The 25,822-nt window shown below is 39.7% G+C and overlaps 1 protein-coding gene across 1 annotated transcript in view; it reads right to left on the reverse strand.

Annotated features, from left to right (window-relative positions):
* IKZF3 (IKAROS family zinc finger 3) overlaps positions 1 to 25,822 on the reverse strand; it is a 147,786-nt gene that overhangs the window by 119,587 nt on the left and 2,377 nt on the right. The window contains exon 2 of the mRNA XM_053698153.1: positions 5,513 to 5,680. Coding sequence (XP_053554128.1) covers positions 5,513 to 5,680 — 168 coding nt within the window. The remainder of the gene's footprint in view (positions 1 to 5,512; positions 5,681 to 25,822) is intronic.

Genomic DNA, 25,822 nt, shown 5'->3' on the forward strand with positions numbered 1-25,822 from the left:
TCTAGGAAAGCACAACTGTCCTCGACGGGGATAGTTGTAGGCTTAGCTAGGGTAGAGACTGCTCCCTCCACCTTAGGGACCGTCTGCCACGAGTCCCGTATGGCGGCATCTATGGGAAACATCTTTTTAAAAGCAGGAAGGGGAGAGAACGGCACACCTGGTATATCCCATTCCTTAGTAATAATTTCCGAAAACCTCTTAGGGACTGGAAAAACATCAGTGTAAACAGGCACTGCAAAGTATTTGTCCATCTTACACAATTTCTCTGGAACTACAATGGGTTCACAGTCGTCCAGAGTCACTAAAACCTCCCTAAGCAATAAGCGGAGGTGTTCGAGCTTAAATTTAAACGCTGTCATTTCAGAATCAGACTGAAGCAACGTGAAACAGCAATTAAACAAAAACGTTACTGTGCCTTTAAGAGAAAAAAACTAGCACTTAAACTGCAAAACAGTGTAAAAATATAGTAAAGTCTTCGAAATTTTTACAGTGTGTGTAAGGGACCAAAGCAACATTGCACCCACTTGCAAATGGATGATTAACCCCTTAGCCCCCAAACCGGATTTAAAAAACGTCAACCACCGGTAAAAAACAGGTGAGCACCTTGCCACAGCTGTGCTGATGCTCCTACCTGCCCTCAAATACGATTTAGGGAAGAAATAAACCCTTTATAATGGTCCTCAGATGCCAGAGGACTCCTCTAGGGAAGCTGGATGTCTCAGTCTGAAGGAAACTGCGCATCTAAAGCGCGAAAATAGGCCCCTCCCACCATGTACTGGATGTCAGAGGGGCCTTAAGAAAATACTCCTAGGAGTATCTGACTAGCCATGTGGAAAACTAGGCCCCAAATAAAGACTTATCTCCCTCAGAGAAAAAACGTCCTATTTATGAAACATGTAAACGTTTTGTCACTAAGTAATATGAGTATTAACATGAGTATTACCCTGTTTTGTAAGCATGATCCCAGTCGTTGTTAAATCACTGCATCTAGCTTACCTCAAATACACAAGGCTCTGTCAGCATTTTCTAGAACTTATTCATCTCTCTAGAAATAAAAATACTGAACATACCTCAAAGCAGGTAATCTGCAGACCGTTCCCCCAACTGAAGTTTTCCCATACTCTTCAGTTATGTGTGAGAACAGCAATGGACCTTAGTTACAAACCGCTAAGATCATCAACCTCCAGGCAGAATTCTTCTTCTAATTTCCGCCTGTACCGTTTAAAAATAACAAACTCTTGATTGAAGGTCACACTACACTAAGTCATCACATATCTCTTGATTCTTCCTATCTTGTCGAGAGTTGCAAGAAAATGACTGGAGGTGGGGGTTAGGGGAGGAGCTATATAGACAGCTCTGCTGTGGGTGTCCTCTTGCAACTTCCTGTTGGGAAGGAGAATATCCCACAAGTAATGGATGAACCCGTGGACTGGATAAACCTTACAAGAGAAATTAACTTTATTTTGCAAGGTTTTCTTGACACATGAAGAACAAAATTGCATAGGAGCTGGAATTTGTGCATCTAAACATAATAAGCACGAATTCATGAGAGCAGGCTCTTGCTCCATATCACACATGTTGTGAAACAGTATATAAACTTGTACAGATAAGTTTAAAAGATTTTAATATTCAGTTAAAATAAGCCAAGGAAAATATACACTTTAAATTTTATCCCAAATTAGGATCGATCCCCAGCTAAAATTATGTAAGAAAAGTTAAGAAAAAACATTTAATAAACATCAAATAAACTTCTAAAATACCGCTCAGGCAACCCCACACCTCAATTACTGAGGTGCCTTACCGCTACCAATTAAGACCGGATCACCCAGAAATGGAGAAAATCAACTTTTTCCTCAGAAACGTTATAAAATAATGCTGTTCATGTGACCGCAACTGCAGAGCTCAAATTACTGCTGTGACACAGAGAGGCACTACTTCCTGGTACACTGAGTACCAGAAATAACCGTTTTTTCAAATCTGACCGTTTAAAATGTTGCATCGTTTTATTTTAAAGCAAAGGGGAAATGAATAAGCTGTTGAAATAGAAAATCCAGCCTTACTTTCAGTTTAAACTTGTATTGTTTTATCAAGTAAATATGTGTCAGAAAATAAAGCCTAATAAAAACATTTTACCCTTTCTTTTTAAAAGAGTTTAAATGTTAGTCTCACACATGCTACAGTGCCTGTTTCATGCCCCAGTGTAACCCATACAACAGGATTGTCTATGTCCCAATAAAAAAGCAGTGTTTTTAATTTGTTAAGTGTATGGTCTCCCCAACTGGAAGAAAAAGCACTTACCTGTAAGTAAACAGTTATAAGATATAAGAGGACACAGTTCCTCACAGAGACCCTTGAAAAAGAAAAAACAGAGTAGCCAACTCTGGCTTTCTAAACTAGGGCAGCAATTGTTAGGAAAACACAGTAAGTAGCTCTTTACAAGTGCCTAACTACTATAAAACCACCACTATCCGACTGCAAGGAATGACGTGGAATACGGCTACACCCCAAAACTTGCTTGTAGATTAAATAAAAAAAATTTCTTCAGACACCTAAACTTCACCTCCTTCATGCACTGAAGGCAAAGAGAATGACTGGAGTTTGGGGGTAAGGGAGTGATACTTAGCAGTTTAACTGTGGTGCTCTTTGCCTCCTCCTGCTGTCCAGGAGTGATATTCGCAACAGTAATTACTCATGCGGTGGACTCACCATATCTTAGGAAAGAAAGTCCTTTTAGGGAGATTTTCTGTTTTTTTTTTTGTTCCCAGGTTTTTAAATAAACAATACAATATTGCATTGTGCACACTTGCCTACAATTTCGGTCATTACGAAACAATCATTTTGAGGAGACGATATCCAATAGATTGTGATTGACCCCTATGTCTCTGTCAATTGGGTTTGTGTGCCTGCGTGTCTGTGTGCATGCGTGTGTGCAGTGGTGTGTGAGCATGTGCAATGGTGTGTGTGTGTTTAGTGGTGCGTGCACATGTGTGTAGTGGCTTGTGTGTGTGTGCATACATGCATGTAGTGGTGTGTATGCAGGTATATGTGTGTGTTACTGACTGTGTGTGACTAAGTTTACCAAAATCCATAAAGAAGTGAACACTTTTTGGGTGTATTTCAATCCATAAAAGCTGTGACAAGTGCTTAAATAGGTTTAAATGTTTTCAAATAAAAGACTATGCTAGTCCATTAGAAAACCTGGTTACTGGGTGCACTGTGATACTCTGAACTTAGAGATTAAAACAACTATATTCTAATCCACCAGAGAACACATTAGGCAGCACTTGCATGAAATTTGATTCATTCTGGCATCTTTTAAAGGCTTAACTGTTACCATGTGGGTTTTTTTTCATCATTTTAATTCCACCCCCCCCCCCCAAAAACACACAAACATTTTAATAAACATGATCATTTCTTGGTTTAATAAAATCTGTGTACATAAAATGTGTACACAACTACAATATATTCATCAAAATAATAATTTATTATTGCAAATACCTTTTTGAATACTTTTTTAAATGTTTCTTTAAATGTATATAAATGCATTTTTAACATTCACTATTTTTTATTTTACAATTATTCAGAGCCTCTTAATAAAACCGACACATTCCAGCAACAATTTGACTTCTCTTCTGTCGGTTTGCTGCCAGTTCAGCATGAACAAACTCACAGCTATCGCCATTATACCCTTCAGTAATTTATCAACCCCCAGTAGACACACAAACCTAAACACGCCTACAGATTTAGGAATAATATAATAACCTAAAATGCATTTTAAACTTTTTTCACCTTTTTAATGATAAGTTCTCACTTCTAGTTTCAAAAATACTAAAGGCCTGAATATAAAAAACTCTCCAGCACAGAAAGAAATCAGAGTTTTCTCTCTCTCTCTCTCCCCCCCCCCCCCCCCCCGAGCATTATGTAGTAATATATGTCTCTCCTACACATACAAAACTCCACTTAGCGACTTTGCTGTACTGACAAGATGTTTTAGATAATCTCAGAGAATTGGTCCTGTGGCAAGAACTGGTTGAGTTACTAAGCCAAACAATCATATTGTGTACCTAAATTATTGGTTATTTTTAATTAGCTAGAGTATATTGTGTTTTTCCTTTTGAACCATAAATATGTTAAGAATTTGTCATTTGTTATGTATTTAATGCTATGTTCATTATTTATATATATATATATATATATATATATATATACACACATACATACATACATACAAACACATATATGTGTGTATATAAATATATACATACACAAACACTCATATGCATAAATAAATATATATATATATATATATATATATAAAATATATATTCACACACACACACACATATATATATATATATATATATGTAGCAAAGATGTGCACTCTCACTTAGTAGCAACTGCCAGGGTGCTAGTGGGAATCAATATAGAAAAATAACAGACTTGCACTCGCTGGTCATTTTAGTGAAATATTTTACTGAAAAGTTGTGACGTTTCGAGGACAAAAAATCCCCTTCCTCAGACAATGTGTTAACAAACACTAGTGACTTTATACACTGTGTAAAACCAAACCCCTCCCCTCAATTAGATAAAAAAAAACGCCAAATTGGTAACTATGGTGACCTATGAGTCACATTATAAACATTGTGTGTGTATTCCAGTGCTGCAGGTCTGACGTGTGATTTGATGCTGTTGGTCACTACGGCAACGGTAAACAATTCCGGTGATTGGCCGTTTGCCCCCCACGTGAGAGTCCTGTGCAGTTCCGGCTTCTCTACCCGGCGTTGTATACCGATGCGACAGTGAATGACTACTGAGTCTCTGTTATGCGTCCCTACTCTGGTGAGTTATTAACCGATGTTATGATTCTGCATCCTTAAAGATCTCTAGTATCTCTAGACATAATATTGAGCAGTAAATGGCGGTATGAATGATCGATTGGAAACCGTAACTCTGCTTATTCTGTGATCTGTTTGTATTCCATGTTTGTCTCCATTGCTCCACAGTTTCCTTATTGAGCACTTGGGCTGTCACTAGTATGTTAGAGCCAGGATGGCTCATCTATATATACTTTTTAATATACGATAGCACTTGTTTGTTTATAATGTGACTCATAGGTCACCATAGTTACCAATTTGGCGTTTTTTTTAATCTAATTGAGGGTAGGGGTTTGGTTTTACACAGTGTATAAAGTCACTAGTGTTTGTTAACACATTGTCTGAGGAAGGGGATTTTTTGTCCTCGAAACGTCACAACTTTTCAGTAAAATATTTCACTAAAATGTCGAGCGAGTGCAAGTCTGTTATTTATATATATATATATATATATATATATATATATATATATATATATATACACACACACACACCTTTGTATTTGCAGACACACGCACATACAAATTTATATATATATATATATATATATATATATATATATATTTATTTATATATAGACACAAATACACACACACATGTAGATTCAATAAGTATGAGAACATAAAATAGAAAATGCTCACCAGAATGTGTGCGGAGGTGCCCAGATAAGGCGTCTCTCCTCTGGCATGCATAACTACACAAGTGGCACTTGAAGGGCTTTTCTCCAGTGTGCAGTTTTCCATGCCTAAGCAAATTCCCCTTCTGAGTAAAGGATGCTCCACATTGATTACACTGGAATGGACGTTCCCCTGAAATATATAAACAAGGTCAATATGCAAGAGGCTATAATGCAAACTTTTTTTACTAAGCATAAAAACAAAACATTCTGAATTAAAATCTCAAGGTGTTTACAGTTCCTTTAAGTAGTCACAGGACTGTTAGTGAAAATTAACTTCTTGAACTATATAGAGGAAGGTACTATGTCACACAGTACTTTGTTCAGCGTACCAGGAGGCAGAAGGCATCATACTTATCGTACTTAACTAGCCATAGAACAAGCTATTATGCTTTTGTTCGTTCCCAAGTTGAGCGCTTCTCTCTTTTTATTTATTTTTAATCATACTTATCCTGTTTCCTTACCATATAAAGCCACTGGGGCATATTTATCAAACTCCGTATGGAGCTTGATGCCCCTTGTCTCCGGCGAGCCTTCATAACTTCAGACCGCTGCTCCATAACTTGTCCACCTGCTCTGAGGCCCCGGATAGAAATCAACCCAATCGAATACGATCGGGTTAATTGACACCCCCTGCTAGCGGCCGATTGGCCGCAAACCTGCAGGGGGCGGCATTGCACCAGCAGTTCACAAGAACTGCTGGTGCAATGACTCTGTCTGCATTTATCAATGTGCGGCAGACATGATACGCTACTTTGTATTATGTCCGCTTGCACATTGTTAAATATGCCCCACTGTCTGTGTCACTCACTGTAACTATCTTCCATTTGTGCTGGTGGGAGTGGTGGGAGGGAGGCAGGTGGGTGGTCCAGCGCAATAGGGGGAGGGAGTAACGGGATTTCCTACACTACAGCAAATGCTTTGGAAGGGAGAGGGAAGGATGGGTCCCTACACTCGGTTGAAGGGGGGTTATGGAACCCGATACTACAGAACATAATAATTGCTTGGATGGGGGAGGTTGGGAGGGGGATCCCTACACTAAAGATACAATATTTATAATTAAAGGGAGAGTCTACACCAGAATTTTTATTGTTCTAAAAGATAGATAATCCCTTTATTACCTATCCCCTAGCTTTGCATAACCAACACTGATATATTAATACACTTTTTACCTCTGTGATTATCTTGTATCTAAGCCTTTGCAAACCGCCCCTTATTTCAGTTCTTTTGACAGACTTGCATTTTAGCCAATCAGTGCTGGCTCCTAGGAGCTCCACGTGTGTGAGCACAGTGTTACATATATTAAACACATGAACTAACACCCTATTGTGCACAGCTGCAATTAGCTGCCTTTTAATTGCAAAAAACAATGGCAAAGTCATGCATGTCTGCTATATCTGAACAAAATGGATCCCAGAGAAGCTTTTGCAACCATTTGTCTTATGACTGCAGTAACTTTGTGTAAATAATTTCAGTGTAAAAACCCAAAGTTTGTGAAAAAGTTAACTTTTTTTTTATATATATATATATACGACCGTATTTGGCGGAAAAAGTGTTATCAAGTATACCAAAATGGGCCTTGATCAATACCTTGTGTTGTCTATTTTATAAATATTTATAGTTTTTATAGGTAAACCAAATAAAAAAAACAAAAAAAACAAACAAACAAACAACCAAAGGCTTTACTTCTGTTCAAACGGAGTGACAAAAAAAAATACAAATTCTCTAGTATTTTGAGAAAGTTTTTCTCTATAATTCCTGGTAGTGCAGAGGTTAACTTTACTGCGCTAAACAAAAATCATTTGTTTGCAGGTAAGCATAATTTGCTTTAGTTTTCACATTTTTAAATGCCTTGACAAAGGGTAATGCATCTATTTATCAAGCCGTCAACCGCAAATACGCTGGAATTCCGCAGCGTATTTGTGGCAAGCCTGATTCCCCTTAGTTATCAAACCCTACAGACCGGCAAAAGTAGAATTTTGTGACGTAACATACGATCCGCCGGGCAAAGTCCGACACAGATCGATGCTTACGTCATTACAGATGTTCTGAATGCAAATTCGGCACTATCTGACTACTTTTGCTAGTTATCAAATTCCTAACAGGTACGCTTGCCACTATTCCGGCCCAGCGTACCTGGTTTTAAATCCGCCACCCTGGAGGCAGCGGATACCATAGGAATCAATGGGAGTCTGAAAGCAGCGAAAGCTCATGTTCGTTGCTGCTCGATATCCCATTTATTCCTATGGTAATGTTTACACCTAACACCCTAACATGTACCCCGAGTCTAAACACCCCTAATCTGCCGCCCCCTACACCGCCGCCACCTACATTATACTTATTAATCCCTAATCTGCTACCCCGACACTGCCGCACCTACATAAAGTTATTAACCCCTAATCTGCCCCCCCTACACTGCCGCAACCTACATTATACTTATTAACCCCTAATCTGCCAACCCCTACATCGCCGCCACTATATTAAATTTATTAACCCCTAAACCTAAATCTAACCCTAACCGTAACACCCCCTAATTTAAATATAATTTAAATAAATCTAAATAAATATTCCTATCATTAAATAAATTATTCCTATTTAAAACTAAATACTTACCTGTAAAATAAACCCTAATTTACATTGTAGCTAGCTTAGGGTTTATTTTTATTTTAAATGCAAGTTTGTAAATTTTTTAACTAGGTAGAATAGTTACTAAATAGTTATTAACTATTTCATAACTACCTAGCTAAAATAAATACAAATATACCTGTAAAATTAAACCTAACCTATGTTACACTAACACCTAACACTACACTATAATTAAATTAATTCCCTACATTAAATACAATTAAATAAAATTATCTAAAGTACAAAAAACAAACAAACACTAAATTACAGAAAATAATAAATTACAAGATTTTTAAACTAATTACACCTAATCTAATCCCCCTAATAAAATAAAAAAAAAAAGCCCTACCCTACACTAAATTACAAATAGCCCTTAAAGGGCCTTTTGCGGGACATTGCCCCAAAGTAATCAGCTCTTTTACCTGTAAAAAAAATTACAAATCCCCCCCCAACATTAAAACCCACCACCCACACAACCAACCCTACTTTAAAACCCACCCAATACCCCATTAAAAAAAAACTAACACTAACCACTTCAAGATCACCTTAACGGGAGAAGTCTTCACCCAACCAGGCCTAAGTCCTCAACGAATCCGGCAGAAGTGGTCCTAGGATTTAAGTTTAATCCTATTGGCTGATGCAATCAGCCAATAGAATTGAGCTTGCATTCTATTGGCTGATTGGAACAGCCAATATAATACAAGCTCAATCCTATTGGCTGATTGGATCAGCCAATAGGATTGAACTTAAATCCTATTGGCTGATTGCATCAGCCAATAGGATTTTTTCTACCTTAATTCCGATTGGCTGATAGAATTCTATCAGCCAATCGGAATCTAAGGGACGCCATCTTGGATGATGTCACTTAAAGGTACCTTCATTCAACAAGAAGACATCGGCCGAAGAGGATGCTCCGCGTCGGATGTCTTGAAGATGGAGCCGCTCCGCGCCGGATGGATGAAGATAGAAGATGCCTTCTGGATGAAGACTTCTTCCCATCTGGAGGACCATTTCTGCCCGTCTGGAGGACCACTTCTGCCGGATTCGTTGAGGAATGAGGACTTCAGCCCAGTTGGATGCAGACTTCTCCCGGTAAGGTGATCTTCAAGGGGTTAGTGTTAGGTTTTTTAAGGGGTTATTGGGTGGGTTTTAGAGTAGGGATGGTTGTGTGGGTGGTGGGTTTTAATGTTGGGGGGAGATTTGTAATTTTTTTTACAGGTAAAAGAGCTGATTACTTTGGGGAAGTGCCCCGCAAAAGGCCCTTTTAAGGTCTATTTGTAATTTAGTGTAGGGTAGGGCTTTTTTTTATTTTGGGGGGGCTTTTTTATTTTGTTAGGAGGATTAGATTAGGTGTAATTAGTTTAAAAATCTTGTAATTTGTTTATTATTTTCTGTAATTTAGCGTTTGTTTTTTTTGTACTTTAGATAATTTTATTTAATTGTATTTAATGTAGGGAATTCATTTAATTATAGTGTAGTGTTAGGTGTTAGTGTAACTTAGGTTAGGTTTTATTTTACAGGTACTTTTGTATTTATTTTAACTAGGAAGTTATTAAATAGTTAATAACTATTCTATCTAGTTAAAATAAATACAAACTTGCCTGTAAAATAAAAATAAACCCTAAGCTAGATACAATGTAACTATTAGTTATATTGTAGCTATCTAAGGGTTTATTTTATAGGTAAGTATTTAGTTTTAAATAGGAATAATTTATTTAGGGAGAGTACACAACTTAATTCCTTACTGTTGGGAACCAATACCCAAGCTATAGAGGACACAGAATCAAACACGGAAGGGAAAAAGGCGGACCCTAATCTGAAGGCATTCCCGCTTATAACACCTTTCTCCCAAAAGCCGCTTCCACCGAACCAAAAACATCAAACTTGTAGAATTCTGAAAAAGTATGTAAGGAAGACCAAGTCGCCCCCTTACAAATCTGATCCACAGAAGCTTCATTCTTAAATGTCCAAGAAGAAGATACTGCCCTAGTGGAATGAGTCATAATCCTCTCAGGAGGCTGTTGACCAGCCTTCTCATAGGCCAAACATATGGCACTTCTCAGCCAAAACGAGAGTGAAGTTGCAGTAGCCATCTGGCCCCTGCGTTTACCATCGTATAACAAAAACAAATAATTGGATTGTCTAAAATCTCTAGTAGCCTGAAGATAAAACTTTAAGGTTCAAACTACATCCAGATTGTGAAGCAAACGTTCCTTCAGAGAGGAAGGATTAAGACAGAAAGAAGGAACAACAATCTCCTCATTGATGTCTCGACCCGAAACCACTTTAGGTAGAAAACCTAACAGTACGTAAAACCGATTTATCTGTGTGAAACACAAGATAAGGAGGATCAAATTATAAAGCAGAAATCTCAGAAACTCTACGAGCAGAAGCGATAGCCAACAAAAGCCAAGATAAAAGTTTAAGATCAACAGAATGCATAGGCTCAAATGGAGCCTGCTGCAGAACACGAAGAACAAGGTTAAGGCTCCAAGGAGGAGCAACAGGTTTAAATACAGGTCTGATTCTAGTCAAGACCTGAACAAAGGACTGAATATCAGAAAGATCTGCCAATCTCTTGTGCAGTAAGACAGACAGGGCAGATATCTGACCTCTTAGAGAGCTGGCCGATAGACACATCTCCAAAAAATCCTGGAAAAAAGACAGAATTTGATTAACTCTCACCTTGTGCTAAGGAAAGCCACATTCCACACACCAATTTAAATAGGTACGCCACACTTTATGGTAAATACAGCGAGTAACCGGCTTACGAGCTTGAATCAGAGTGTCAATAACACTCTCAAAAAAACCTCTCTTAGACAAGACTAGGCGTTCAATCTCTATGCAGTCAGCCTCAGTTAACCTACATTTGGATGTAGGAAAGGACCCTGACTTAGTAGATCCGTCCAAGATGGCAATCTCCATGGAGGAGAGGAAGACATCCTCACCAGGTCTGCAAACCAAGTTCTGCAGGGCCAAGAGGGAGCTATTAGAATCACAGGGGCTTGTTCCTGCTTGATATGGGCAATGCCTGGAGGCAGAAGAGCCAATGGAGGAAACAGATATATGAGCTTGAACCACTAACGCATCCACTAAGACCGCCTGAGGATCCCTCAATCTGTACCTGGGAAGTTTGGCATTGAGTCGAGAAGCCATGAGGTCTATCTCGGAACCCCCCACATGAGGGTTATTTCTGAAAACACCTCTGGGTGAAGAGACCACTCCCCCGGGTGAAAGGACTGTCTGCTTAGAAAATCCGCTTCCCAATTGTCGCAGATAGAAGACAGGAGTGAAATTCCGCCCATTGGAGAATCCGAAACACCTCCTTCATCGCTAAGGAACTTCTCATTCCTCCCTAATGATTTATGTAGGCAACTGAAGTGATGTTGTCTGATTGGAATCTGATATACCGGACAAAGAAAAGCTAGGGCAATATCCTTAGAGCATTGTAGATGACCTGTAGTCCCAGAATATTTACAGGAAGGATTGGCTCCTCTGGAGACAAAATCCCCTGAGCCTTCCTGGGACCCCAGACTGCTCCCCAGCCTGAAAGACTGCATCCATAGTCACAATCTCCCAGGATGGTGTCAAGAAGTATGTGCCCTGGGAGGTGATCTTGAGAGAGCCACTAAGAGAGAGTCTCTCGCCAGATTATCCAAGACTATCTGTTAGGACAGGTCTGAGTGATCGCTATTCCATTGCCTCAGCATACATAACTGTAAAGGTCAAAGATGGAAGCAAGCAAAAGGAATAATGTCAATGGAGGACACCATAAGACCAATTACTTCCATGCACAGAGATACCGAAGGATTTGAGGTTGCCTGAAGAGAACAAATTGTCATAAGCTTTGAGCGTCTCTGATCTGTTAGAAAGAACTTCATGGAAACTGAGTTGATAATCATACCCAGAAACACTAATCTGGTACTGGGAACCAGGGAACTCTTCTCTTCATTGATCTTCCATCCGTGAGTCCGAAGGAGACACAGAAGAGACTCTGTGTGACATCTTGCCAAATGAGAAGATGGAGCCTGAACCAAGATATCGTCAAGGTAAGGAGCAACCGCAATAACTTGAGATCTGGCTACTACAAGAAGAGCTCCTAATACCTTTGTGAATATTCTGGGAGCAGTTGCTAAGCCGAACGGCAAAGCTATGGATTGTAAATGTTGGTCCAGAAAGGCAAACCTCAAGAACTGAACGTGATCCTTGTGGATTGGAACATGTAAATATGCATCCTTTAGGTCGATTATTGTCATAAACTGACACTCCTGGAACAATGGGAGAATTGATTTGATAGTTTCCATCTTGATCGATGGTACTCTGAGCAATTTGTTGAGGCATTTTAAATCCAAGATTGGATTTCTTATTTTTGGGAACCACAAAGAGGTTTGAATAAAACCCCAGCCCTCTCTGGGCTGGGGGAACTGGAACAATTACTCCCAGAGAGGAAAGCTCTTGCACGCAATTTAAGAAACCTGCTCACTTTTCTGGTTTTGTGGAAAGCCTTGATATTAGGAATCTGCCCCTGGGAGGGCAAGGTTTGAACCCTATCTTGAAACCTTGGAAAACCACATCCAAGACCCAAGGGTCTTGAACGTTCTGAATCCAAGCCTCTGAGAAAAAGGACAATCTACCCCCTACCTGATACGGTCCCGGATCGGCAGCCACTCCTTCATGCTGATTTGTTATATGTGGATATCTTAGCCTGATTGGCCTTGTTCCAAGATTAACTGGGTTTCCATGTCCCATTAGACTGATCGGGCTTGGAGAAGGACTGAGTCCTCTGAGCCTTGTCTGAACAAAAGGAACGAAAATTAGAAGGCTGACGACCCTTAGCCTTTGCCTTCTTTTCCTGTGGAAGGAAGGATCCTTTTCCCCCTGTAACCATTAAAATAATGGAGTCCAGACCTGGACCGAACAATATTTTTCCCTTGAAGGGAAGAGAGATGAGTCTAGTTTTGGAAACTATATCTGCAGACCAGAATTTTAACCAAAGGGCCCTGCGAGATAATACTGCAAAACCTGAAGACTTAGATTTCAGGCAGATAATCTGCATGTTAGCGTTGCAAATTAAAGTATTAGCTATCTTAATAGCCTTGATACAACCATGAATTTTGTCTAGAGGAGATTCAACTTCGATCAATTACGATAAAAGAGTCACACCGGTAGGTTGTTGCACCTGCAACAGCAGCCACTGCTGCAGCAGGTTGGAAAAGAAAGCCCATGTGTTGAAACATTATCCTTAAGTAACCCTCCAGCTTCCTGTCCATGGAGTCCTTAAAATATGTATTATCCTCAAGAGGAATAGTGGTCCTCTTATAATGAGTTTAAATAGCTCCATCCACCTTAGAGATAGAACTCCAAAGTTCCAAATTGGAGTCTGGAACATGAAACATCTTCTTAAAAGTTGCAGAAGGAGAAAAGGGAGTTCCTATTCTTTCCCACTCCTTCAAGATAATGTCCGCCATTTGGGTGGGGACCGGAAAAGTCTCCCTGTCTAGTTTAAGGATCTTGGGTTCCTCAGACTGTTCAGTGTCAGGAACATATAAAGTAGACAGAACCTCATTTAGTAAAAAAATGAAGGTTCTCATTTAAATCTGAAGTTCAAATCCTCAGGGATAACAGGTTTAATCTCTGAAATCTCTGACTCTGAAAAATCAACCTCAGAAGCTACAGAAGTTAACTCGTCCTCAGAGGGAAGAGACAAACTGAGTAGAAGGATTAACCCTCAAAATCAGTAAAAATATGTTTAACCTTTCTCTAGCGTTTACTAGAGACAGGGATAGCATTTAGTGCAGCTGAGACAGCGGATTGTAGATGAGAAGCAAAATCTGCTGGCAAAAACACACCTCGAGAGGGAGGAACAGATGTGCCACAGGGCACTGCAAAAAGTTACTGTAAATAAGATTGGCACATCTGCCCTGCAGCCTAGCTGGGGCACTTAGCACCTCTTATGATACCAGGAATATCGGTAACAGAAAGAGCTTCTCTCCTCAAGCGGTATTTCAGTTGTAAAAACAGTCAGCTTGCGGCAATATAAGCTTCCGACTAGCCAACCACAACTGGTTACATGACCGCAATATCAGAGACCGCCCCCAAAGCGGAGTAAAAGCATGTGCGCGCTTCTGAGACCCCAAATGCAAAACCCTCATGAGCCATAGTTGCACCTAACAAAATATACCTCACAATATAAGGACAATATAATGAGCAAGCAGCACATATACACGCCCCATCTGCTCAATAAAATTAATAACCTCCATACTGAAGGTGCTCAAACATGTGCCCTGATCCTTTAGGGCAATAAAGTATCACACTGTGATCTTTTAATTAAAAGCTCCTATTTTTAGGGAAGCCCATTAGGCATTATTCCCATTTGGAAAAAATAGGACTTACCCTCCTGGATCCGTTCTGCGGAGCAGTAACAGCACCTCAAAGTCTGACAGCAAACTAAAATTCTGACAGGGACCTGAGCATAAGGAAAAGCAGTGTAAAACACTAACACTGGTTTCCCACAGGGTGATAGCATTAAATTACTAGATAGAGGTCAGAGATCGTTCCCTGTGACATCCAGTAGCTACCAGTGGCGGCTGGTGAATTTTTAGGATGGGGGTGCACAAGACCCTCCCCCTATTAGAAAGCCACGCCCCTTTGAAAAACCACGCCCCTTTTTAAAAACCACGTCCATTTAACAAGCCACACCCATTTTAAAAGCCACACCTCTTTGTGAAAGTCACGCCCCTCAAATGGCCCCACCCATTTGAACCAGCAGTGTTTTTGGTCATCGTCTTCTTGAAATATCCAGCCCCGGCCTGGGGGTAACTTCAACTGAAGTTTGTGACTGATTCCTCAACATTATTCTCAAGTATCTGCTGATATTGAGTGGAATCCATGAGACCCTCAACAATATTCCCAGTAGTACAGGTCTTTGGAGGTGGTCTGTGGGCTGTTTTTGACCGTTCTCACCATCCTTTGCCTTTGCCTCTGGCCCTCTCTGATATTTTACTTGCCCTGCCACTTCTGGCCTTAACAAGAACTGTGCCTGTGGTCTTCCATATCCTCACCATGCATTGCTCACTGTGTTCCTCATAGTGGACACAGACATCTTAAATCTATGAATGCATACTCTTCAGTACAGCCATGTTCACGTGCAACAGTGCACAAATGGAGGAGCCTACACTACCTTCCCATGTCTAGTCTTAAAATATACATGATGGTGCTCAGTTAAATTATATAATAACATATATATATTAACCAAATGATTAATTAAAGCTGCAAAATAATAAGAATGTTGAATGTACATTTATGAAAACATATATATTCCTGGATTTAAAGAAACTTCCACTTTATAGAGAAATACAACCACATTTCAATTACTGTTGCCCCAGCCCCCAGTGTTCGATATTAGGCAATGCAGCCAAAGGCCTTGGCAACATGAAGATAAATACACCCACATTTTACTTTCTACAAAAGAAGATTATTTCTATTACACTAGTGCTTAATAATTAACTTCAACGGTAAAGATTAAAACAGAATGTTGATAACTCAAGTACAATTTTTGTAAATTATGTCAATCCGCCTGTCTTTTTTTGAGGCAAATAAATCAATAACATTTTCGGTGAATGTAGGTATGTCATTGATCAATTGTTTTTCAATTGTGAGCATGGCTAGAGCAGTCAGTCTTTCCTCAGTCATGGTGCTCCTTAGAAATGTCTTAACTCGTTTTAAAGTTGAGAAACATCTCTCAGCCTCAGCAGTTGTCACGGGAATTTTCAAAATAATTTGCAACAGTAAGTACTGTCCAAGTTATTTTCTATTACAAACTGTAGAAGACTGATGGTACCATTCATATTTCGGAAATCTGGTCTTCTGTAAATTACTCCTAGTTCAGTTTTCAGGCGATCTTTCTGTAATGTGTGATAAACCGCTGATGTTTGTTCAAGAAGCTGATTTGGAAAAATGTTCTCGTAATCCGCAAATTTTTCCGCTTGGAGGAGAGAAACAGCCGAGTAGTGAGTTATAAAAGAAAATCTATCTTTTACTTGATTTGTGATAACATCGCATATCTCTTTAGCTGCCACAGTCTGAGCAATGTGAATATTTTCTCTCTTCCTTTTCCTAGATGTTTCCTCTGTTTCTGATATCGTCATGGTCACTGTGTCCATTCTATTCCTTTCGTTTTCCATTGTCTGCTGGAAAGTGTTAATATGTTTTCGAATAAGTGCCGCATCTGTTTGTGTTTTCTGAAGTTGGTTGTATAACACATCTACATGTGGCATAATATTGTGAAAAACTGTAAGCCAAAACACAAATACAGAGTCTTGTAACATACGCCGAATAGCCCCTGCTTGATTTATATTTATTTCTTTTTTCGATGTTGACTCTATTTTTTCCATGCATTCAATTAACTGTTCCCTGTTTTCAAAAACTGTATTGACGGTTCGACTCTTGAAATTCCACCTGGTAGCTGAACCATGAGGTATCCTTCTTCTAACAGTTTCATCTAGAATAGCTATCCTTTGTGGCGAGTTACTAAAAAAGTTAGTAATGTCACTTAGATTTGAAAAAAATACTCAAACTTGTTGATTTTGACTGCTTGCTTGGCTGACAATTAAATCATTCTTGTAGGTACGTTTAATTATAGCCTGAACACCTGCATGCTGACCACTCATCCCGCTTGCACCGTCGTAACTCTGCGATATCAGTTTCTCTGGGTTGTCTATAACTTTTTCCAAAGTAGCTTGAAAACGCGTAGCTAAAGATTCTGCATCATGTCCAGCTGGATTAGTGAATTCCCAGAATCTCTCAACCGGTTGTCCGTTACCTATAATGTATCTAAAAACAACAACCAATTGGAAGGCAGATGAAACATCAGTAGTTTCATCTGCTATCACTGCTACAAAACTTGCATTTGAGATTTCCTTCTTTATTTGGTTCTGGCAAACAGTAAGCATACAGTCTAATAAATCGTTTTGAATTTCTTTTGACGTTCCTTTAAAAACAGTGGCACTAGTGAGATGTTCTTTTAGAGATGCATCAAGCTCTGCTGAGAAGTTTATAAGACCTCTGAAAATGCCTGGATTTAATGAATCATCGCGTTCGTCATGTCCTCGAAGTGCAAGCTCAAATGCGCCGCAAAATAAAATACAATTAATTATTTTGGAAAGAACATAGCGATTTTTCGTTACTTGCTCATTATGTTTTTTAATATTCAAACGATATGCACTGTCAAGTTGTTGCCGAATATCAACCCTTCCTAGCAAATTAAACTCTAATGTGGAGTTTAAATGTGATTGGGAGCAATTATGTTTATTTATTTTTTGACTTAAATGCGATAAATCGGCGACACCATAACTCACCCAGCTTGAATCCCCGCTTTGTTTTGCAAACAGGAGACAATAAAAACAAAAGAGCCTGTTAGATAATTCACAACCACAAATCCATGGATATTTATCATATACCTCGGGTTTGAATTCTCTTTTGTAATCTCTAGTTTTACATTTTGTCACCTGGGTAAGGTTAAGCATAGGTGTTGGCCTGAGCATTTTAATTTCCATTTTTCTTTCAAAGGGCAACATTGAAAAATGTAATTGCTTTAGCTCAGACACACTAATTTTACTAAGTGCCATCTTAACTGTTAGTTTACACACAAAGAACAGTCCTTTGCTCTTATCTAATATATAACTTGTAGGTAGGTAGCTCTGCAGCTGTTAGAAAATATACAACTTAATAGTTTAATAGTTTGGCGGTTGTTATGTAATATATAACTTGTAGGTAGGTAGCTCTGCAGCTGTTAGAAAATATACAACTCAACTTGAAGTAATAGTTTAATAGTTTGGCGGTTGTTATGTAATATATAACTTGTAGGTAGGTAGCTCTGCAGCTGTTAGAAAATATACAACATAATAGTTTAATAGTTTGGCGGTTGTTATGTAATATATAACTTGTAGGTAGGTAGCTCTGCAGCTGTTAGAAAATATACAACTTAAAAGTTTAATAGTTTGGCGGTTGTTATCTAATATATAACTTGTAGGTAGGTAGCTCTGCAGCTGTTAGAAAATATACAACTTAATAGCTTAATAGTTTGACGGTTGTTATCTAATATATAACTTGTAGGTAGGTAGCTCTGCAGCTGTTAGAAAATATACAACTTAATAGTTTAATAGTTTGGCGGTTGTTATGTAATATAAAACTTATAGGTAGGTAGCTCTGCTGCTCTGCAGCTGCTAGAAAATATACAACTCAACTTGAAAAACATAATTTATGCTTACCTGATAAATTCCTTTCTCCTGTAGTGTGGTCAGTCCACGGGTCATCATTACTTCTGGGATATTAACTCCTCCCCAACAGGAAGTGCAAGAGGATCACCCAGCAGAGCTGCTATATAGCTCCTCCCCTCTACGTCACACCCAGTCATTCGACCGAGAACCAACGAGAAAGGAGAGGCTAAAGGGTGCAGTGGTGACTGGAGTATAATTTAAAAATTTAGACCTGCCATAAAAACAGGGCGGGCCGTGGACTGACCACACTACAGGAGAAAGGAATTTATCAGGTAAGCATAAATTATGTTTTCTCCTGTTAAGTGTGGTCAGTCCACGGGTAATCATTACTTCTGGGATACCAATACCAAAGCTAAAGTACACGGATGACGGGAGGGACAGGCAGGATCTTTATACGGAAGGAACCACTGCCTGAAGAACCTTTCTCCCAAAAACAGCCTCCGAAGAAGCAAAAGTGTCAAATTTGTAAAATTTGGAAAAAGTATGAAGAGAAGACCAAGTTGCAGCCTTGCAAATCTGTTCAACAGAGGCCTCATTCTTAAAGGCCCAAGTGGAAGCCACAGCTCTAGTAGAATGAGCTGTAATTCTTTCAGGAGGTTGCTGTCCAGCAGTCTCATAAGCTAAACGTATTATGCTACGAAGCCAAAAAGAGAGAGAGGTAGCAGAAGCTTTTTGACCTCTCCTCTGACCAGAATAAACGACAAACAGGGAAGACGTTTGTCGAAAATCTTTAGTTGCCTGTAAATAAAATTTCAGGGCACGGACTACATCTAGATTGTGTAGAAGACGTTCCTTCTTTGAAGAAGGATTAGGACACAAAGATGGAACAACAATCTCTTGATTGATATTCCTGTTAGTGACCACCTTAGGTAAGAACCCAGGTTTAGTACGCAGAACTACCTTGTCTGAATGAAAAATCAGATAAGGAGAATCACAATGTAAGGCAGATAACTCAGAGACTCTTCGAGCCGAGGAAATAGCCATTAAAAACAGAACTTTCCAAGATAACAATTTGATATCAATGGAATGAAGGGGTTCAAACGGAACACCCTGTAAAACGTTAAGAACTAAGTTTAAGCTCCATGGTGGAGCAACAGTTTTAAACACAGGCTTAATCCTGGCCAAAGCCTGACAAAAAGCCTGAACGTCTGGAACTTGTGACAGACGTTTGTGTAAAAGAATGGACAGAGCTGAGATCTGTCCCTTTAAGGAACTAGCGGATAAACCCTTTTCTAAACCTTCTTGTAGAAAAGACAATATCCTAGGAATCCTAACCTTACTCCATGAGTAACTTTTGGATTCGCACCAATATAAGTATTTACGCCATATTTTATGGTAAATCTTTCTGGTAACAGGCTTCCTAGCCTGTATTAAGGTATCAATTACTGACTCAGAAAATCCACGTTTTGATAAAATCAAGCGTTCAATTTCCAAGCAGTCAGCTTCAGAGAAATTAGATTTTGATGTTTGAAGGGACCCTGGATCAGAAGGTCCCGTCTCAGAGGCAGAGACCAAGGTGGACAGGATGACATGTCCACTAGATCTGCATACCAAGTCCTGCGTGGCCACGCGGGCGCGATTAGAATCACCGATGCTCTCTCCTGTTTGATTCTGGCAATCAATCGAGGAAGCATCGGGAAGGGTGGAAACACATAAGCCATCCCGAAGGTCCAAGCTGCTGTCAAAGCATCTATCAGGACCTCTCCCGGATCCCTGGATCTGGACCCGTAACAAGGAAGCTTGGCGTTCTGTCGAGACGCCATGAGATCTATCTCTGGTTTGCCCCAACGTCGAAGTATTTGGGCAAAGACCTCCGGATGAAGTTCCCACTCCCCCGGATGAAAAGTCTGACGACTTAAGAAATCCGCCTCCCAGTTCTCCACTCCCGGGATGTGGATTGCTGACAGGTGGCAAGAGTGAGACTCTGCCCAGCGAATTATCTTCGATACTTCCATCATCGCTAGGGAGCTTCTTGTCCCTCCTTGATGGTTGATGTAAGCTACAGTCGTGATGTTGTCCGACTGAAACCTGATGAACCCCCGAGTTGTTAACTGGGGCCAAGCCAGAAGGGCATTGAGAACTGCTCTCAATTCCAGAATGTTTATTGGCTGGAGACTCTCCTCCTGAGTCCATGATCCCTGAGCCTTCAGAGAATTCCAGACAGCGCCCCAACCTAGTAGGCTGGCGTCTGTTGTTACAATTGTCCAATCTGGCCTGCTGAATGGCATCCCCCTGGACAGATGTGGCCGAGAAAGCCACCATAGAAGAGAATTTCTGGTCTCTTGATCCAGATTCAGAGTAGGGGACAAATCTGAGTAATCCCCATTCCACTGACTTAGCATGCACAATTGCAGCGGTCTGAGATGAAGGCGTGCAAAGGGTACTATGTCCATTGCCGCTACCATTAAGCCGATCACCTCCATGCATTGAGCTACTGACGGGGGTTGAATGGAATGAAGGACACGGCATGCATTTTGAAGCTTTGTTAACCTGTCTTCTGTCAGGTAGATCTTCATTTCTACAGAATCTATAAGAGTCCCCAAGAAGGGAACTCTTGTGAGTGGAAAGAGAGAACTCTTCTTTTCGTTCACCTTCCATCCATGCGACCTTAGAAATGCCAGTACTAACTCTGTATGAGACTTGGCAGTTTGAAAGCTTGAAGCTTGTATCAGAATGTCGTCTAGGTACGGAGCTACCGAAATTCCTCGCGGTCTTAGTACCGCCAGAAGAGCACCCAGAACCTTTGTGAAGATTCTTGGAGCCGTAGCAAATCCGAATGGAAGAGCTACAAACTGGTAATGCCTGTCTAGGAAGGCAAACCTTAGATACCGGTAATGATCTTTGTGAATCGGTATGTGAAGGTAAGCATCCTTTAAATCCACCGTGGTCATGTACTGACCCTTTTGGATCATGGGTAGGATTGTCCGAATAGTTTCCATTTTGAACGATGGAACTCTTAGGAATTTGTTTAGGATCTTTAAATCTAAGATTGGTCTGAAGGTTCCCTCTTTCTTGGGAACCACAAACAGATTTGAGTTTGTTGACAACCTTGATAGATGAAATCTCCCTTTTGGGGGAGAGGATTTGAAGTCCAGAAGATATCCCTGAGATATGATCTCTAGTGCCCAGGGATCCTGGACATCTCTTGCCCAAGCCTGGGCGAAGAGAGAAAGTCTGCCCCCCACTAGATCCGTTCCAGGATCGGGGGCCCTCAATTCATGCTGTCTTAGGGGCAGCAGCAGGTTTTCTGGCCTGCTTGCCCTTGTTCCAGGACTGGTTGGGTCTCCAGCCTTGTCTGTAGCGAGCAACAGCTCCTTCCTGTTTTGGTGCAGAGGAAGTTGATGCTGCTCCTGCCTTGAAATTACAAAAGGAACGAAAATTAGACTGTCTAGCCCTAGGTTTGGCTCTGTCTTGAGGCAGGGCATGGCCCTTACCTCCAGTAATGTCAGCGATAATTTCTTTCAAACCAGGCCCGAATAAGGTCTGTCCTTTGAAAGGTATGTTAAGTAATTTAGATTTAGAAGTAACGTCAGCTGACCAGGATTTTAGCCACAGTGCTCTGCGTGCCTGAATGGCGAATCCGGAATTCTTAGCCGTAAGTTTAGTTAAATGTACTACGGCATCTGAAACAAATGAATTAGCTAGCTTAAGAGTCTTAAGCTTGTTAGAAATCTCATCTATAGTTATTTCTCATCTATAGTTATTGAGTCAAGAGTCTCTTCCAGGGACTCGGACCAAAAAGCGGCCGCGGCCGTGACAGACGCTATACATGCAAGGGGTTGCAATATAAAACCTTGTTGAACAAACATTTTCTTAAGGTAACCCTCTAATTTTTTATCCATTGGATCTGAAAAGGCACAGCTATCCTCCACCGGGATAGTGGTACGCTTAGCCAGAGTAGAAACCGCTCCCTCCACCTTAGGGATCGTCTGCCATAAGTCCCGTGTGGTGGCGTCTATTGGAAACATTTTTCTAAATACAGGAGGGGGGGAAAAGGGTACACCAGGCCTATCCCACTCCTTAGTAATTATCTCTGTAAGTCTCTTAGGTATAGGAAATACGTCAGTACTCGCCGGTACCGCATAGTATCTATCCAGCCTACATAATTTCTCTGGGATTGCAACAGTGTTACAATCATTCAGAGCCGCTAATACCTCCCCTAGCAGTACACGGAGGATTTCAAGCTTAAACTTAAAGTTAGAAATGTCTGAATCCACTCTATTGGGATCAGAACCGTCACCTGCAGATTGAAGCTCTCCGTCATCATGTTCTGCATATTGTGACGCAGTATCTGACATGGCCCTATTATTATCAGCGCACTCTGTTCTCACCCCAGAGTGATCACGCTTACCTCTAAGTTCTGGTAATTTAGACAAAACTTCAGTCATAACATTAGCCATGTCCTGTAATGTGATTTGTAATGGCCGCCCTGAAGTACTCGGCGTTACAATATCACGCACCTCCCGAGCGGGAGATGCAGGTACTGACACGTGAGGCAAGTTAGTCGGCATAACTTTCCCCTCGTTGTTTGGTGAATGATGTTCAATTTGTACAGATTGACTTTTATTTAAAGTAGCATCAATGCAATTAGTACATAAATTTCTATTGGGCTCCACTTTGGCTTTAGCACATATAGCACAGAGATATTCCTCTGAGTCAGACATGTTTAACACACTAGCAATTAAACTAGCAAACTTGGAAATACTTTTCAACTCAATTTACAAGTAATATGAAAAACGTACTGTGCCTTTAAGAAGCACAGAAAAAAGTTATGACAGTTGAGTAACAATGAACCGGAGAAATTATAAAATCAAATTCTTTCCGGTAAAAACACAATTTAGCAAAGGATTGCCCCCATTAGCAATGAATAACAAACCCTTAAATAGCAGAAAAAATGTACAGAATAAAAACGTTTTTTATCACAGTCAAAGCACAATCTCACAGGTCTGCTGTGAGTGATTACCTCCCTCAAAATAACTTTGGAAGACCCTTGAGCTCTGTAGAGACGAACCGGATCATGCAGGGAAGAAAACAGACTTGTGACTGAATTTTCTGATGCGTAGCAAAAGCGCCAAAATAGGCCCCTCCCCCTCACACACAACAGTGAGGGAGATCAGTAAACTGTCTTAAATTAAATAAAACGACCGCCAAGTGGAAAAAACAGTGCCCAAAACAATTTTTCACCCAGTACCTCAGATAATTAAACGATTTAACATGCCAGCAAAACGTTTAACATAAAATAAATGAAATGTCATTAGAAAGCCTGCAGCTAGTCGTTCCCACTGCAAGTTAGGCTAAAAGTTTTATGCATACAGTATTATCCCAGTGAAGTGCCATTCCCCAGAATACTGAAGTGTAAATATACATACATGACAGCCTGATACCAGTTGCTACTACTGCATTTAAGGCTGAACTTACATTATATCGGTATTGGCAGTATTTTCTCAGTCAATTCCATTCCTCAGAAAATAATATGCTGCTACATACCTCTTTGCAGGTGAACCTGCCCGCTGTCCCCTGATCTGAAGTTTACCTCACTCCTCAGATGGCCGAGAACAGCAAAATGATCTTAACTACGCCGGCTAAAATCATCCAAAAACTCAGGTAGATTCTTCTTCAAATTCTACCTGAGAAGGAACAACACACTCCGGTGCTGTTTTAAAATAACAAACTTTTGATTGAAGATATAAAAACTAAGTATAATCACCACAGTCCTCTCACACATCCTATCTATTAGTTGGGTGCAAGAGAATGACTGGGTGTGACGTAGAGGGGAGGAGCTATATAGCAGCTCTGCTGGGTGATCCTCTTGCACTTCCTGTTAGGGAGGAGTTAATATCCCAGAAGTAATGATGACCCGTGGACTGACCACACTTAACAGGAGAAAGATAGTTTAATAGTTTGGCGGTTGTTATGTAATATATAACTTGTAGGTAGGTAGCTCTGCAGCTGTTAGAAAATATGCAACTTAATAGTTTAATAGTTTGACGGTTGTTATCTAATATATAACTTGTAGGTAGGTAGCTCTGCAGCTGTTAGAAAATATACAACTTAATAGTTTAATAGTTTGGCGGTTGTTATGTAATATATAACTTGTATGTAGGTAGCTCTGCAGCTGTTAGAAAATATACAACGTAATAGTTTAATAGTTTGGCGGTTGTTATGTAATATATAACTTTTAGGTAGGTAGCTCTGCTGCTCTGCAGCTGTTAGAAAATATACAACTTAATAGTTTAATAGTTTGGCGGTTGTTATGTAATATATAACTTGTAGGTAGGTAGCTCTGCAGCTCTTAGAAAATATACAACTTAATAGTTTAATAGTTTGGCGGTTGTTATCTAATATATAACTTGTATGTATGTAGCTCTGCAGCTGTTAGAAAATATACAACTTAATAGTTTAATAGTTTGGCGGTTGTTATGTAATATATAACTTGTAGGTAGGTAGCTCTGCAGCTCTTAGAAAATATACAACTTAATAGTTTAATAGTTTGGCGGTTGTTATCTAATATATAACTTGTATGTATGTAGCTCTGCAGCTGTTAGAAAATATACAACTTAATAGTTTAATAGTTTGGCGGTTGTTATGTAATATAGAACTTGTAGATAAGTAAGCAACCGTGACAGCCGTTAATGGTCAACAAATAGTATCAGCATGCAGCAGCACAGCAGTTAACTGCTTTTTTTAAAAAAATATTTTTAGCTTTTTTTGCAAAACTTCTAATTGCAATCTGCTAATTAATTAATCTGCTAAAATACTTAAATTTATTAATGGTAAGCTACCGTGACAGCCGTCAACGGTCAACAACTAGTATGAGCAAGCAGCAGCACAGCAGTTAACTTTTTTTTTAACAAAACTTTTACCTTTTTTTGCAAAACTTCTAATTGCAATCTGCTAATTAATCTGCTAAAATACTTAATTTTTTTAATAGTAAGCAGCCGTGAGAGCCGTCAACGGTCAAGGTCAGGTCTGGTCAACTAGTATCAGCAGGCAGCAGCACAGCAGAAGTTAACTGCTTTTTGTTAAAAAACAAACTTTTTACTTATTTTGCAAAACTTCTAATTGCAATGAATGATGAATCTACATTAATCTATCTGCTAGAAAATTGTTATTTTATTATTCCCAAATTACTCCACTAAAGAACTCCCTAAGTACTTTGTAGTAAAGATAAAAATGAACTTTTTTTTCACTAACACTAGACACACTGTCTAAGTAGTCTACTCTCTCTAGACTGACTGACTTACTGACTACTGTTCTTCTAGTCTAAATAAACTTAAACTGTGTGACTGACTCACTCAATCTCTCTCTTCAACCAACTGGTCTGTAGTGTAAAGTAAACTATTAACTATTATTAAATTATAAATAACTAATAA

This window comes from Bombina bombina, chromosome 1, assembly GCF_027579735.1.
Source record: "Bombina bombina isolate aBomBom1 chromosome 1, aBomBom1.pri, whole genome shotgun sequence".
In the NCBI taxonomy this organism is placed as follows: Eukaryota; Metazoa; Chordata; class Amphibia; order Anura; family Bombinatoridae; genus Bombina; species Bombina bombina.